The sequence below is a fragment of the Cornus florida genome, unplaced genomic scaffold (assembly GCF_030987335.1).
Source record: "Cornus florida cultivar Cherokee Brave unplaced genomic scaffold, ASM3098733v1 CherokeeBrave_3.0.0_Hap2_Chr06, whole genome shotgun sequence".
NCBI classification, from domain to species: Eukaryota; Viridiplantae; Streptophyta; class Magnoliopsida; order Cornales; family Cornaceae; genus Cornus; species Cornus florida.
Genome location: NW_026775576.1, coordinates 43,571,546 through 43,586,996, shown reverse-complemented (window position 1 = coordinate 43,586,996; position 15,451 = coordinate 43,571,546). Strand labels below are relative to the sequence as shown.

General features: G+C 37.1%; 1 protein-coding gene across 1 annotated transcript; it reads right to left on the bottom strand.

Annotated features, from left to right (window-relative positions):
• Positions 1 to 2,452: 2,452 nt before the first annotated feature.
• On the bottom strand, positions 2,453 to 2,968 carry LOC132313998 (uncharacterized). Its single transcript, XM_059812923.1, has one exon. It carries the CDS (start codon positions 2,966 to 2,968, stop codon positions 2,453 to 2,455), a length of 516 nt encoding a protein of 171 aa, XP_059668906.1.
• Positions 2,969 to 15,451: the final 12,483 nt, after the last annotated feature.

The window sequence follows — 15,451 nt, the reverse complement described above, 5'->3', positions numbered from 1 at the left end:
ATACTTCAAATATGGACCCGAGAAGGAGTGTCTATACAACTGATCACGCACAATGGCATACTTTGCAACGTTGGACCTAATTTTTCTTGCTTCGTCCTTCTGCTCGGGGAGTACACCATTACGTATGAAAGCCATTATCGGATCAATCCAGCTCCGCTCATATGGTATAACATTAACATATTGAGGGCTCGGATTAGGCAGCTCATCAAAAATGGAAGGTTGGACCAGAATGTCAACCGGGATGACCCTAGCCAAAGTCTCTCCAGAACTGGATACACTACAAGCCAAGTGGTCAGCATCTTCGTTATACTCTCTCGGCAATTGGATGAACCTGATCTGATCGAAACCTTTTGCCTCACGCAGAACCGTAGTTCGGTATGCTTCCATGGTCTTATCCTTGGTCCCATATTCCCCAGTGACTTGCCGAATGACTAGTTGTGAATCACTATAAGTAATCAGATTCTTGATCTTCAGTTCTTTAGCCAACTTCAGCCCAGCTATCAACGCCTCGTATTTTGCCTCATTGTTGGTTACGTTGAATTCAAGTCTTATCGCTTGGCTCAGCGTGGTTCCTTCTGGTGTTAGCAATTGGATTCCAATCCCTGCCCCCATTTGATTCGAAGAGCCATCCACGAAGAGCTCCCACAAGTAATCCTTCACCAAATCTTCAGCATCATCTTCAAGTAGGAAATCCGCCACCGCTTGACCTTTGATTGTTGTCCTGGGCTCGTACGCAATATCAAATGAACTCAATTCAATGGCCCACTTGGTCATTCTCCCCGATAGGTCCGGTTTGTGCAGGATCATTCTTAAAGGAAAAGTTGTTAAAACGACGATCGGATAAGATTCGAAATAATGTCTAAGTTTCCTTTTTGCGTTGACCAGCGACAAGATCATTCGTTCGGCCCTTGAGTACCTTCTTTCCGGCTCAGACATTGTTTTGCTAACATAAAATATCGGGAATTGCTTTCCTTCTTTGCAATGGATCAGAACGGCACTAGTCGCTATACTAGATACCCCCAAGATACAGAAAGAGTTTCTCATTCGGCTCGGGAGCAGATAGAACTGGAGGGTTGCACATGTACTCCTTCAGGCTGGTTAGCACCTGTCATTGTTCATCCCCCTAGGTTTGCCTTCCGTGCCCTCGAATTGTATCAAAGAAAGGTTTACAGTGGTCCGAAAGCTTAGAAATAAATCAGCTCAGTGCAGCTATTTGACTTGTGAGTGCTTGCACCTCCTTAATTGTCTTTGGCTCTGCATTTCTAATCAGGGCTTCTGCCTGCGCTGGGCTGGCCTCAATTCCTCTATGATTAACCACATGTCCCAGAAATTGACCGGAGCTTACGCCGAATGAACATTTGGTCAGATTAAGCTTCATCCCATACTAGCGCAACACATCGAACACATCCTGCAGGTGCGCTAAATGATCGTTCTTCTTCTTACTCTTAACCACCATATCATCAATATAAGCCTCGATTATGCTTCCCATTTGGCCCTTAAAAATCTTGCTGATCAGCCTCTGATAAGTAGCTCCAGCGTTTTTTAATCCGAACGGCGTGACTTTGTAGCAATAAGTCCCTCGTTCAGTAACAAATGAAGTTTTCTCTTCGTCAACTGGATCTATGGGAATTTGATTATAACCGGAATATACATCCAGGAAAGTTAATGGCTCGTATCCTGTGGTGGCATCTACCATTTGATCAATCCTTGGCAATGGGAAACTATCCTTTGGGCAAGCTTTATTCAGATTAGTGAAGTCGATACACACTCTCCATTTCCCATTCTTTTTCTGCACTACAACAACATTGGAGAGCCAGGCCGGGTACTGAACTTCTCTGATGAATCTGGCTTTAAGCAACCGATCAACCTCCTCAGCTATAATTCGATTTCGTTCTGGAGCAAATCTTCTCTGCTTCTGCTTCACTGGCTTTGCATTCCGGTCTATATTGAGGGAATGGCAGGATACAGCAGGATTTATCCCTAGCATATCTGAATGGCTCCATACGAATACATCTGCATTCCGAGTCAAGAAATCAGTTAACTCTAGTTTTTCCTCTTCAGTAAGTCTGGTTCCCACCCTTGTTGTTCGTACTGGTTTCTTATGGTCAATCTTCACTTCATGAAGGGGTTCTGTGGTCAGAACTGGTGGCTCCTCCTCCCCATCTTTGCTGGGAAGAGGGTTCTGTAATTGCTATTTTGGACTGGCAGAATGGATGGGATTTTTTCATTTTCCAGCAGATTTCAAAGTTACTGAATAACATTCTTTAGCTGCAACCTGGTCCCCATGTATGTCTATCACCTTGGTCCCATCTGGACCCAAACATCGCATCACTTGATGCAAGGTTGATGGGACACCCTAAACTCTGTGAATCCATCCTCTACCCATCAAGAGGTTGTAGGATAGATGAATTTCCACGACCACAAAACTTTCAGTCAAAACTCGCTCAGCAGCTTATACTGTCAATTCCACCATTCCAATGGGTTCCACTCGTTTCCCATCAAATCCAAGCAACGGATTTCCTGTGGGTTTGAGTTTTTCAGGTTCAATCTCAAGTCGGTCGAACGTCACCCTGGGCATGACATTCGCACTACTTCCTGGATCAATCAGAACTCTTCGAACCAGGTATTCTGTAACCGTCAGACTGACGACTAATGGATCTTCATGAGGAATCTGAACACATAGCAGGTCCGTTCTATCAAACTTTATCGATGTGGACGCGTTCTGCTGGTGCAAAGCATGCACACTGCCAATCCTTCTTTTCAACTGGGCCTGGCGTAACCGCGTTCTGAGCAACTCTTCTAACTCCGTCGTCTGTTCAGGCCGGCCATGAATTGCATTTATAATCCGAACAGGCTGAGAGTTGTGTTGGTTCGGCCTCTGGTTTCGCTTGATCTGCTCAGTCGGGCGGTTCTGCTCTTGCGCCGGACCTTGAACATAGCTTGCAAATTCCCCCTTTGCGATTAACATCTCTACCTGCCTTCTTAGGTTCCTTCATTCGTTAGTCTGATGTCTAAAATCACTATAGAAAGCACAATGTTTAGTTTGATCCCTCTGTTCAAGAGGTTGCCTGATTGGCAGAGGAGGACGAAACTTATCTTTGTTCTCTTGGTATAGCCTTACTAAGGTGACTCTGAGTGGAGTGACTGATTCCTCCTCCCTGGGCCTCTTCTCTGCCTTCCATGAGGTGTGACGTTGCGGCTGAGCTTGTTTTTGCCGGATCTTGGCTTTGGACTTCTTTTCCATCGAAATAATTGACGTCTTCCTCAAATTAGCTGCCTCTTCCTTCTCAAAACGAACAAAACCGTCAGCTCTCTCGTTCAACTCGTCCATGGTCTTTGGCGTATTAACCACCAAGCTGGTGTGGAACGGCGTCCCCCGGTTCATTGCGAGTTTAAATGCTTGGACTGTTGTGGACGGATGACACTCCATTACCATGCTTTTAACGAGGTTGAACCAGGTGAGAAAAGCTTAGACCCGTTCATCCTCATGTTGCTTCATTGTGAAAAGGCTTGATACATCCTTAGCCGGACATTTATTCCCATAGTACTGGCTTATGAACTTATCGCATAAGTCCTGGAAACTGGCGATTGAGCCCTGAGCCAGATTCTTGAACCAATTGAGAGCTGGTCCAGCCAAGCTCGTAGGGAAGCATTTACACATCAAAGGATCATTATTAGTATTCAAAGCCATTTTCAACTGAATATGGTAGATGTAATCGACCGGATCGATTGTTCCGTCAAACAGAATGAAAACCGGCATGGAGAACTTCTTCGAATTCGGCGCGTTCAGAATTTCATTAGTGAATGGAGATGCAACCGTCCTTGCTGATGAACGCAATGCTTCGTTTTCCTTTTAAAACCGTGACGGAAACCCCCGATCGGTAGATCTCCTTTCTGAACTGTGGTAATCAAATGTTGCTAATGAAGGTCGGTAAGGCGGATCGAACGACCTGTCCTCCGCAAACTCACTCCGCCACGGTGACGCAACCCTATGTTCATATGCCGATGCTTCCTCCCTCATAATCCATTCGTGATGTGGTTCCAGATAAATAGATCCTTCTCGATCCTCTACTCGACGGACATTCGGAGGCAGATCACCGATTATAACTTCATCACGACGTGGATCAACACGATTGACACCTTCTGGATCACCTTGACGATCAGCTTGGGATGGTAACGATCCCTCTCCTTCAGGAGGTGGCCTAGGAATTGCAAGAGCCTCACGACGCTCTATTCCAGCTCGTAGCTCTGCATTTTCTTTCCTCAAAGCGTCGATCATGTTCATCAGCTCATCGAGCTTCGTCTGCTGGCCGTTCTCCAAAGGATTTGAGTTCGCCCCTCCGATCATCATTCCAGATCGGAGCAAAGTCATCAACTGCAGATTTCTTGACCAGATCAGAGTTCCGCTAACGCCCACACACTAGATCTGAACTCACACTTGCTGAATTTAGTCCGCTACTGGCCGGATTCAGTAATCACAACAGATCGCAATTGTGCAGTTCACTGGATCAAGCACAGATCTGATCTGCTGGGATCGGACGCCAACTTCTCGAAATTAACCAGAGCCTGGACTCATCGAGACAAATCGTACTGTTGCCAATGTTGATTCAGCTTTCGCAGATTAATCGTCTTCCTCGTAGGGTGCTTTGAATCGAATCGATCTAGAACAACATCAATCAATCCTTCCTGTTCTTCCCACAGACGGCGCCAATTGAAAGTATAAAGAATTTCCCCCAATTACAGAGAGAGAAAATTTTCACTCCCAATGCTTTCTAACCACTTTTCCCTCTCGATTTCCCTTATTTATAGACGGTTACAACCTCCTCTGGCCTGGGCCTTATCTGCCTCCTTTTGTCTGGACTCAACTTCTCTAATTTTAATATGGGCTTCTGCAATGACTTTATGGATCTGGGCCCATCCAGCGTGAACTTGCTCCATCCTGTCTATCCATACCCGACCCGTCCTTTGCAATACGGATCATACCAAGCCCGGGTCATTTTGGTGTCCTCAGTCAATAAGAAAGAATTGTATTGGATAAATTGGTAATTGAATGTATCAAGGGACAATAATGTCAATTCACCAGCATTGGGGTGTCTTTGTTAGTTTTATCAAACCTAAGGGAGTGTCTTTGTTTAAAAAACGGCTAAATTGTATATAGTTGTCAATATGACAAAACTCAAAGAGTGTCGTTGTAATTAACCATTTTAAAATGTATATAGAAACATAAACCAGAAGAAATATTCAACATGTAAAATTTGGTGGCAAAAGTAATCCATACCTAAAAATGTGAATAAAATTTTTAGAAAAATACGAATTTGTTATCAGAGGAGTGAGGAGGCATGTTTTCTTGACCCATTTAACTTATTCTTGCTAGTTCTTGATGCACAATGCTAATCCTAAAAATATAAAAACACTGAAGTTATGAGGAATGGGTTTTTAAACTCTCACAACTCGAGTATCAGTCCAACAGTCAAACACTGTCGAAACCAGTCAAAAAGCCAACTTTGCTTTTCAGTAAGAAACCAGTCAAAAAGCCAACTTTGCTTTTCAGTAAGAAAAAAAAAAAAAAAGGGTTGGATACAGTTCAGTTGATAAACCTGATAGTCAAAGAGTCAAACTCTGTCCTCTATTGCTGTGACCAACCAGTCAAAAGTTTGCCATTCTATGAGAACAGAACAAAGAGTGTGAGTTTGAAACTTCGAACACGAACAATGAGTTTCTCAATCGTGATTTGGAAATTTGAAATTTGGTAGCCAATGGTGAAAGTAGTCTGTCTCATTGAAAGCGGTATTTGAGGGCTTTTAAATATAATGACTACAATTTCACCATGTGTCAATTTGATGGTTTTACAATTTTAATATGGTGATTAAGAAAGTGAGAATTGGTGCACACTTGAAACAATAATTTGTGTGATTTTCTTAAAATGGGGTGAACCTGCTTGAAATTAAATGGTGCAAATGAGTATGATTTGAAATGATGTTTTTGAACCGTTGGGTTGGGTTCAATGATGGATTACGGTCTCTCAATGTTGATTGAGATAGAAATTGTTGGGTTGGATTCCATGATGGATTATGGTCTCTCTCTCAATGTTGATTGAGATAGAAATTGTTGGTTTGGATTCCATGATGGATTATGGTCTCTCAATGTTGATTGAGATAGAAATTGTGGTATCATAAATCCTAGTCGAAGCTTGGTTTGAGATAGTTTCTTTGATCGGATGGTGTAAACCACTAGAAACGTTAGGGAGTGATGAATTCCAACTTTATGTCGGTGACGAGTTCTTATGCCCGTGATATTGATTAGAATGGTAATTCGATCGAATGGTGAAGTGAAGAATTCATTAATCAGTTTGTAATAGTTTGAAGTGATAGAATTCATGCTTTCCTAATTAGTGGATTTGGAGTATACGGGACTCCTCGGTTATGCCCCTTTATGAACTTTTACAAAGTCCAAGCGATGAAAAATAATCGACAAAAAGGGTGTGACAAAATATGTTGTCTACAATTTCATTTTAACTTTTTATGTATCAGTATTCAAATTTTAAAATCTGTATCCATTCGACTAATCGAACCCATCAGTAACTTAAGATTATCCCCATTTTCAGTTCTATTTTTCAAACCAAAACGGGTTCAGCAACTTCAGCTGAGGCTAAGATTGGATTGGGTCTAATTTTAGTTGATAAATAAATGTTTTGGTGAACCTGAAATGACCCCTCAATCCACCCAAATTGCATCCCAATCTATAAATAAGTAATACACTAAACAACTAATAAAAATATGTAAGATTTAAAAAATAAAAAAAAAAAAACAGAATCTCGCAAGTGCATAAATATTATGAAATTTTCTTCTAAAGAGCTTCTAAAGAACCAATGGGTGTGCAGACCCAAAATAGTAACTATATAAATGTCAAACCAATGTTAGAGTAGGTACTGAATTTTTTAAATAGGTTGTTTTTTTTGTTTTCTTTTTTCTTGTGAAAATTATTTGATTACATCCCATTAAAAAGTAGTTTCATACTCGGTATAAGATTTTTTTTTTTTTTTTTTTTTTTGACACATACTCAATATAAGTTAAGGTACAAAATTTACTGGTTACTGGCTGAGATTACACGCATAATCCTGCCACGAACTTCAGACAAAAAGTAACTTCTGATTTGTATTTTGGGTAAATTATACAAATCTCTCTTATAGTTTATCATAATTACAGGGAGTTCCTCTATTATTTGAAAAATTACTCAAACTTTCCTTAAAAATGAATTAACTTACACAAACCTCCCTTCTTAATGACGGACCGTCAATTGCACTAACGTACCAGTCTAATTTACTAAAATGCCATCAATTTTCTATGATAAATGACTTAAGTATCTAGTGTGAGTATGTGTGTGTATATAAGAACAATGTACACAAAAAAAAAATTCTCAAACTGTGGGGGCACTGCCGCCTACACCACCACCTACACCAATGAAAACCACCACTACCATCTACATCAAAAAAATATATAGAGCAATGTACACCATATACACCCAAAAAAATAATAACCCACCAACCACCATGGGCGCCACCGCCGCCGCCACCACCATCTCTATTTTCCTCCACTTTTGTGTGTGTATATATTTATACTTATATATATATGTGTGTGTGTGTGTAAGTATAAAGGTTATAAAGGTCATTATATATATATATATATATATATATATATATATATATATATATATTTCCATGAACAATGAATGGATTCACCGGTGGCAAGCATGGATCTGTGAAGGGCTCAGTGGGGGCATCCACCGCCACAGAAATTTTTTATTATTTCATTTTACACCCTTAAATTTATATTTTTTGTATTTATATGTATATAATTTTGAAATTGCCCCCACTGAAATTATATGAAATAAAACTCTCTATATAAATTTGTTGTTCAAAGTTTCTTTGTTGTAAAGGCTTCAAAGTTTCGAGATTTGTCATTCCTACCTTCTTCCCGGTTGGCGGTGACTCTGAATCCTTCTCACAACCCACGTCATCCATTTGTCTGTCAGAATGAGCCTCAACAGTCAAAAGTCATGATGAGTCTGTTACATCAGCGTGGTAGGCACGTAAAATTGGGTGTCTATATTGAAGCTATGGGTCCTATGGGGTGTTTTATCTTGCATACACCAAATCACTTAGGAAGTGCCCAGGCTGTCGTATTTATGTTGCCTATGGAATTTATGGCTATGGGCTTTGTTTTTAGTCAAACCCACTTTCTTGTCACTATTGTGAGCAGTCCATTTGTCCAGTCTTTTGCCCTCATGGTTAGGTTTTCTTTGTGTGCTATTCAAGTTGGGAAATATAGTTTGGGCCTAGGTGAAGATTCTAGTAGAAGTTGGAGTGTGCAGATCCAAATGGGCCTTTTTGGTTGTGGCTTAGCCCAATCAATGGTAGGTATGCTAATAGGTCCGATGTTCAGTTAAGTGTAGTTTAAAGCCCATTTTTTAGGCCTGCAATTTATCATTACCAGCTGACTATGAGTCTTATCTTTAGTTGGGTCATGGAAATGGGCGTAGGATTTTTGTGGCCATATCTTGTGGTGGCTTTGTTTGTTATATGTCATGTGCCTTTGTGTGTTGTGTTGTGTTTTTTAGTTTGGTTGTACTTTGTAGATGTCATATGGCTAAAAAAAAAAAAATTAACAACACTCCCCTCCAACTTTAATAAAGATTAATTTCCTATTTTATCCTTCCTACCAACATAATATCGATTATATAGATAAAATACAAATACAAATTTATAAGAAGAAGAAATTTAAACAGACTTACAGAAAACTTCCTTTATTGAACTTCCAAGCTAGTACAGAGAAATATTACAAAAGGAAGAAAAGGAAATTGAAAGATACATTGAAGGGAAACTTTGCCCTCTATTTATACATAAAATGGACTTGAAATTAACATTTTGAAGTCCGCATAGTGCATGGGATCGTGTGCTGGAATAATGCAGTCGGTCGGCCCACCACTAAGTTCTGTCTCCTTATCTGATGAAAAGTAGACATCTGATGAAGGAAATACTGTAGAACCAAAGACTTTTGAGAAAAGTTCTTTGTCTTCTTCTGTCAGCAGGATAAGAGGAATCTTTACTTTTTAGGTGGATTCATCTTGTCCATCAAGTGACTGGTGAGAGAGTCCCAATAGTCGGCTACTGTAGGCTCCTCTTCAGAAATAAGATCTTCATTGGGATCTTGTGCATAACCAGCTAGATAGGAAAACTGATTACCTTCTTGACTGGTTTGGCTAGAGACTGACACCATGGATGCATCATCTCGTACTGTAGGTGTGGAGGAATTAAAAGATTTAACAAATTTAGTCCTCATAAAATCCATCCATTTAACCATTAAATCGGCTTCGGTAATTAATTGTTGTTATTTTCTGATCATATCTTTAACAAGTTCAAATGGGTTAAAGATTTCGGGTTCTGGAATAGTTAACTTTGGAACCTTATCCATGTATTCCAGTGTTTTTTTTCTGATCTGATGGAGGAGGGCTTGGATAGGGTCTTGAGTCATACCTGACCACCATCTGTAATAAAAGATCCTCTAAAGGACTGGTAATTTGTCAGTGGTATAACCACATTGGAAATCCCATTTCCAAATCCAAGGGATTCCAAATTCAGTAAAGAACAATAGGGTGGATTTCCCTACAGGAATATTATCCTGTCCCCTTAATTGAGGATGAAATTGTTGCCATGGCAAGTATAATTGCCTAATTGATTCTGGCAAAATATCCAGATCAGGGCCAAATATAGCCCACCAGGGTATAACCCAGTTTGGGAAATCAGCCTTAACTGATTGAGGGCATATCTTGAAGAACCAAGAATGCTTATGCTTTGGATTTTGATAAAAGAACGAATATGTCCAAACTGAGATATAATTCCAATAATTGTAACTGTGACCATAGGATATTTTCCTTGGCAAATTAGGATTTAATCCCCAGTCACTAGGCCGTATAAGCCTCTTAAAGATAGCTTTACTATAAGTAAGAGGATTATCTTTGGAATTCGGAAATTGCTTCGTGTGGTTGATCTCCACAGAGGAAGTTTCAGTAAGAATGGCTTCATAGATATATCTATGGCAACCATCCGGTGCAGCATATTGTTGAGTTTGGAAATATCTAGATTTGATTTCCCAAGGATCTGGCATCCATTGCTCATCCTGAGAATCCAGTACCAATACTGTCTAAATATACCTTTGATTAGGTATCCATGGAGTTTCTTGTTCAAGAACCTCTTTCATGGTTGGTTTCTATTGTTTCTGTTGTGTACTGTTGCTTCCTTTAGAAGGTGTGTTGAGCAGATCAGCAACATGATCCAAATATGGAAATTGATCATCATTTAGTGGTATAACCACTTTGGCCTTAGCCTTGTTTTTGCCACGAGCCTTTGGAGTATTACCCCGGCCCTGCCCATGGGGGGGCTGATTCATAAACCCTGCAAAAATTCACGAGTTAGAAAATCAAGTAAAGAATTAGAACTGCCTTTAATATATTCAATAGAAAAATCAAAAGCAGATAAATCAGCTTGCCAACCAGCAAATATCTGTTTGGAAACTAAATTATTTACATCTTTTTCCAGTACTTGTTTAGCAGCACTACAATCAATGCGTAACAAGAATTTCTGATTGATTAAATCATCTTGGAATTTATAAATGCATTTAACCAAAGAAAGAATTTCCTTTTTGATGGTTGAATAATTTAATTGTGCATTTTTCCAAGTTCCTGAAGTGAAGCGAACAAGCTCCTCTGTTCCTGTATTTGGATTCTTCTGTTTAAGAATAACACCATATCCAATATTGGATGCATCTGTTTCCATAATTTTGAACCAAGAAGAATTGGCTAGAGCTAAGCAAGGAATTTATTTTGCTCTGAGTTTAATCTTCTGGACGGCCTTGGTGTGTTCCAAAGTCCATAGGGAAGGAGATTTCCTTAACCTGGTGTACAAAATTGTTGTATCCTGTGCAAGATCTCGGTAATGGTTGCGAATATAATTCAAACTACCAAGAAATCTCTGAAGTTGAGTTTTATCTTTAATTTCATCTGGAAATTTAGAAGCAAACTCAATACTGCGATCAATAGGTCTAATTTTCCTATCACAAATTTCATGACCAAGAAATCTGACCTTTGTTAAAAACAGTTTTAGTTTAGGAGCAGATACTACTAAACCACTTTGGTAAATAACATTTTTGAAAATTTTCAAATGTTTATAATGCTGATCGATTGATTTTGAAAATATGAGAATATCATCAATATAAACAATAGAAAATTCAGTATAAGGATTAAATATGTCATTCAAAATATGTTGGAATTCTGAAGGGGCATTTTTTAATCCAAATGGCATTACGATCCATTCATACTGTCCAAAAGGTACGCAAAAAGCTGTTTTGTACCTGTCCTCTTCTGCAATCTGTACCTGGTAATATCCAGATTTAAGATCAAATTTAGAAAAGATTACAGCAGATTGTAACCTGTCTAAAAGATCTTTGATGTTGGGAATTGGATATCGAATCCAGCTTAAAGCAAGATTAAGTGGTCGATAATCAATAACCAATATAGGAATTCCTCTTTCTTTTTCAGCATTTTTGTTGACATAAAAAGCTCTGCAACTCCAGGGGGAGTGGCTGTAAGTGACAAGCTTCTTTGCTATTAAAGAGCTGATTTCAGTTTTGCATAATTCCAAGTAGTCAGCTTTCATGTGGCTGGGACTAGCTTTAGAAGGAATCATGCGATCGGTAAATCCCTTTTCATAGGGTAAAGAAACAATATGCTTCTTTTTGGCCCAAAAAGCATTAGGTGGGAATGTTTTACAGTTTTACCCTTTCTTGTTTGCGTCCATCGTTCCAAAAACCCCTCAATAATTAGATGGACTATTCTTATTAATTAATTTAATTTAAAAATTGCATTGACCCTTTTTCTTTTCTTTTTTAACATTTTTTTTTGGATGGTGTTTTAGGCTGAAAACAAAAAATGTTTTCTGAGTAAAATATTTTAAGTTGAAACAAATGGAGTTTTAATCTTAATTATGTTACATTCATTATCCCTTTGAAAGAGAATATTTTAAAAGAATCTACTAATCAAAATTTTTAATCAAGATCTAAGAAGCACAGATACTTCTCCGAAGGCAACGTGGCGATATCGGACATGTGTCAGGCCCAATACGCCTAGGGTACATTTGGACACATGTCCAATACTCCCGAGAAGAATTCCAATTTTTACTATAAATTTTAAATTTTTGGATACGATTGGGATATGGTTGAAATACGCGGGATACGGCTAGGATACGCCGAGTGTACTTTTTGGGTATAAAAAAAAAAATAAAAAAATAAAAAATAAAAAATAACTGATGCAAATTAGCTGTCTTTTTTTTTTTTTTTTTTTTTTTTTTTTTTTTTCTTGTAATGAATAGTTTAAGGTTTTAAGTTTATTTGATGTTTAATGTGTTGTGAAATGAAATTTTGTGTTTTATTTACTTGTTTCTTTATTTATAAATATATTAATTATTTTATTTAATTTAATAATATTACAAAAAATTGATACAACATGAAGAACATTAATGTTAATGTGAATGTGAATGAAGGATGTCCATTATTCCATGACTAAGCCATGTAACTAAATATCAGCTAAAATCATCTGATCCTATTTTCATAACGGTCCTCAAGCTATCTTGACCACGATTGACTATAAGAAAATGAAGCTATACATGCAAAGCAAACTTACAACAGCAATTTTTCATTTTCATTTTTATTTTTTCAGGGTTTATATTTTGTTTTTTTCCTTACTGTTATTATTATTATTTGCTTTTCAAATTGCAAAATATTAATTTACTTTTATGTTAATAACAAGTTAAAAACTCTTTATTTGTAATTGTTACTATAATTTAAGTGAATTGTAACACAATGGTACTTTTTCACCTTTTAAATTAGAGTTTTTGTCTGCACAGAAATAATATGTGAGTTTTTTGTCAAAATAAAAATTAGAAAAAAAAAACATTAAAATTATGAATTTATAAATAAATTATATATAAAAAAACATTAAAACAATTCAGAACAATCTTGTTTTCCCCTCCATGGGTTTTGCCATCAATGAATTTATGGTTGGTGATATAATAAATTGTATTGCACATTTGAAATTACGTAAACCACTCCTTTAGATCATGACACACTCGATTTTCTAGGAAATAAGTTTGATAATATATAGTGTGACTCACAATATGCAAGTTAATTACAAGTGGTCTCAAGGAACAGGAGTAGCCTAGGTAAATTTTTTTATTTTTTATTTCCTTGATAGATAAGTAGTAATCACACACACACACCTAAGTGCCTCTAGGTAGATTTGAACTCTAGACATTTTTTTTAAGAGTAAGAGTCGGTATTTCTCGGCCACTTGGCCCTTTGGTTAGCCTAGGTAATTTGCTAGACTCTAAGGGTATGTTGACTAAACTTTCACTTTTTGATTTTTACTTTCTCCAAAGTAAAATCATAATTTTGCTTTTTTACCGCCGAAACAGAAAATAATATCATGTTTAATAATTGTCAACTACTGAATTTATAAAAATATAATTATAAATTTTATATAATTTATCATTGTCAAATATTAAGGCTCTGAAAATTAAATTTTAAATAAAAATTTTAATCATTAAAAAAAAAAATCAGTGTGAAAGGAATTCATTGCAAGTAAAATAATGCATTAGTGTTTCCGTGTCTAAACTAAATGTAAATTTAATATTTATATTAAATAAATATAATATTCATTTATTTATTAATTTTAATTGTTTATAATCAAAATATTAAAATTTTTGGGGTATTTTTATGCTAATGGCAGGAGAGAGAAAGTGCTAAGATGTTTGTGCTTGTAGTTGGGATAAGGATATTTCTGTCCAATGAAATTTAGTTTATGCTATGTTTGGCAGTTTTGAAAAGTGCTTTGATTTTGGGATTGGAGAATATTTAGTACAAATCTCCATTAAACTTACTCCAATCTCAAATTTAAGACATCTATTGTGTGCTCTCAAACATAACATTAATTAAGATGAAACAAATTTGGTTTCTTATACGAGGGTAACATTTAACTGATGTTATATTTGGTGATACTGAATTAACGTTTTGAATTTGAAATTAAAACAAATTTAGTATAAATTTTAAACTAAATTTCTTTCAATTTCAAATTCAACACTTCGAGACTCGATGAAAAGTCAAAGTAATTTACCCAAACCTTTTCATAACTTCCGCGGGCATAGGTTATAGGATTCTCACGTCTGGACCTCTGATGTTTGTTGGTATGGTCTTCTCATGATGCCACTCTTTCCTTTTTTATGATTAGTTTGTGCGCATTGGACACTTTACTAATACATTATTTAAAATGAATGGTGTAGTTTTTTTTTTGCAAATTCCATGCACATACCGATATAATCTATTTCTCACCATTACTCGTATACGCAGTTGATCTAGACTCATTTGCGTGCGCGCGAGAGAGAGAAGAGAGAGAGAGAGAGAGTGCGTGCGTGCGTGCGTTATATGCACCTAAATGAGAGGAGGAGCATGTGAAGGTGCCCATTTTGCGGGCAGTCACTATTAAACAGGCTGTTGGTGTGATTGTAGCCATCTTTTTTTGGTGATCCGCTCGCTCCGCCGTCCAGACCCTAAGGGGTCACACAACGGCTACATATTTGAATTTTTTGGTGGACCAATGTTTCTCTTCAACTGCAAAAGGACCAAAAACTCCTTCTTAATGAAGCATATTGGATCTTACGGCCCAAAAATAAGCCCATAATTGCCATAAGTCGTCCTTATCTACGAAAAACGTGTCCCTCTCTCTTGATCATCCTAGTGAGGTTTTTATTTTGTTTTATTTATTCAATTTTTATGATTTTTTTTTTTTTTTTTTTAAAATCAAGGACTATAATGTATTTCATCATTAAATGTTTTAGAATTTGAATTTTCATAAAGACAAATGTGGGTGTGGGTGTGTGAATTTTTTTATCAAGATAAAAAAAATATTTTAAATAATTAATTTTATCTTTTTCACATTTAGGTTTGTTATTTTCCCTTTACAAAGATTAATTGACATAACTCATTGCCTTATTAAAAAGGTCTTATTCAAGTTATAAAAATGCTAGGGCAATGTTGTGGGGCCACAACCCCTTCTCATAATCGGTGTAGTTACTATTTCTCCAAAAGTTATTATTATTTTTTAATCTTTCTGGTAAGTAAGTTTCTAAAGTTTACCTAAAGTTATTATGGCTCCTACAAGTCGGCATAAATCTAATTTTTGGTGTTATTTGGACCTACAAATACCCTAAAATCGTATTTTGTATCCGCATCTAGAGTCCTTTAAAGATTTAGTGTAATTTGCACTTACACCCTCTCAGGTTTACGATAAAGACAGGTAGATACAAATTAGGGAGAGTGTGATCCAATTGCCCCCTCAAATTTACAAA

What these genes read in the sequence shown, in the direction of transcription:
- LOC132313998 (XM_059812923.1), bottom strand. Translation starts at nt 2,968, where the DNA reads ATGTTAATCGCAAAGGGGGAATTTGCAAGCTATGTTCAAGGTCCGGCG.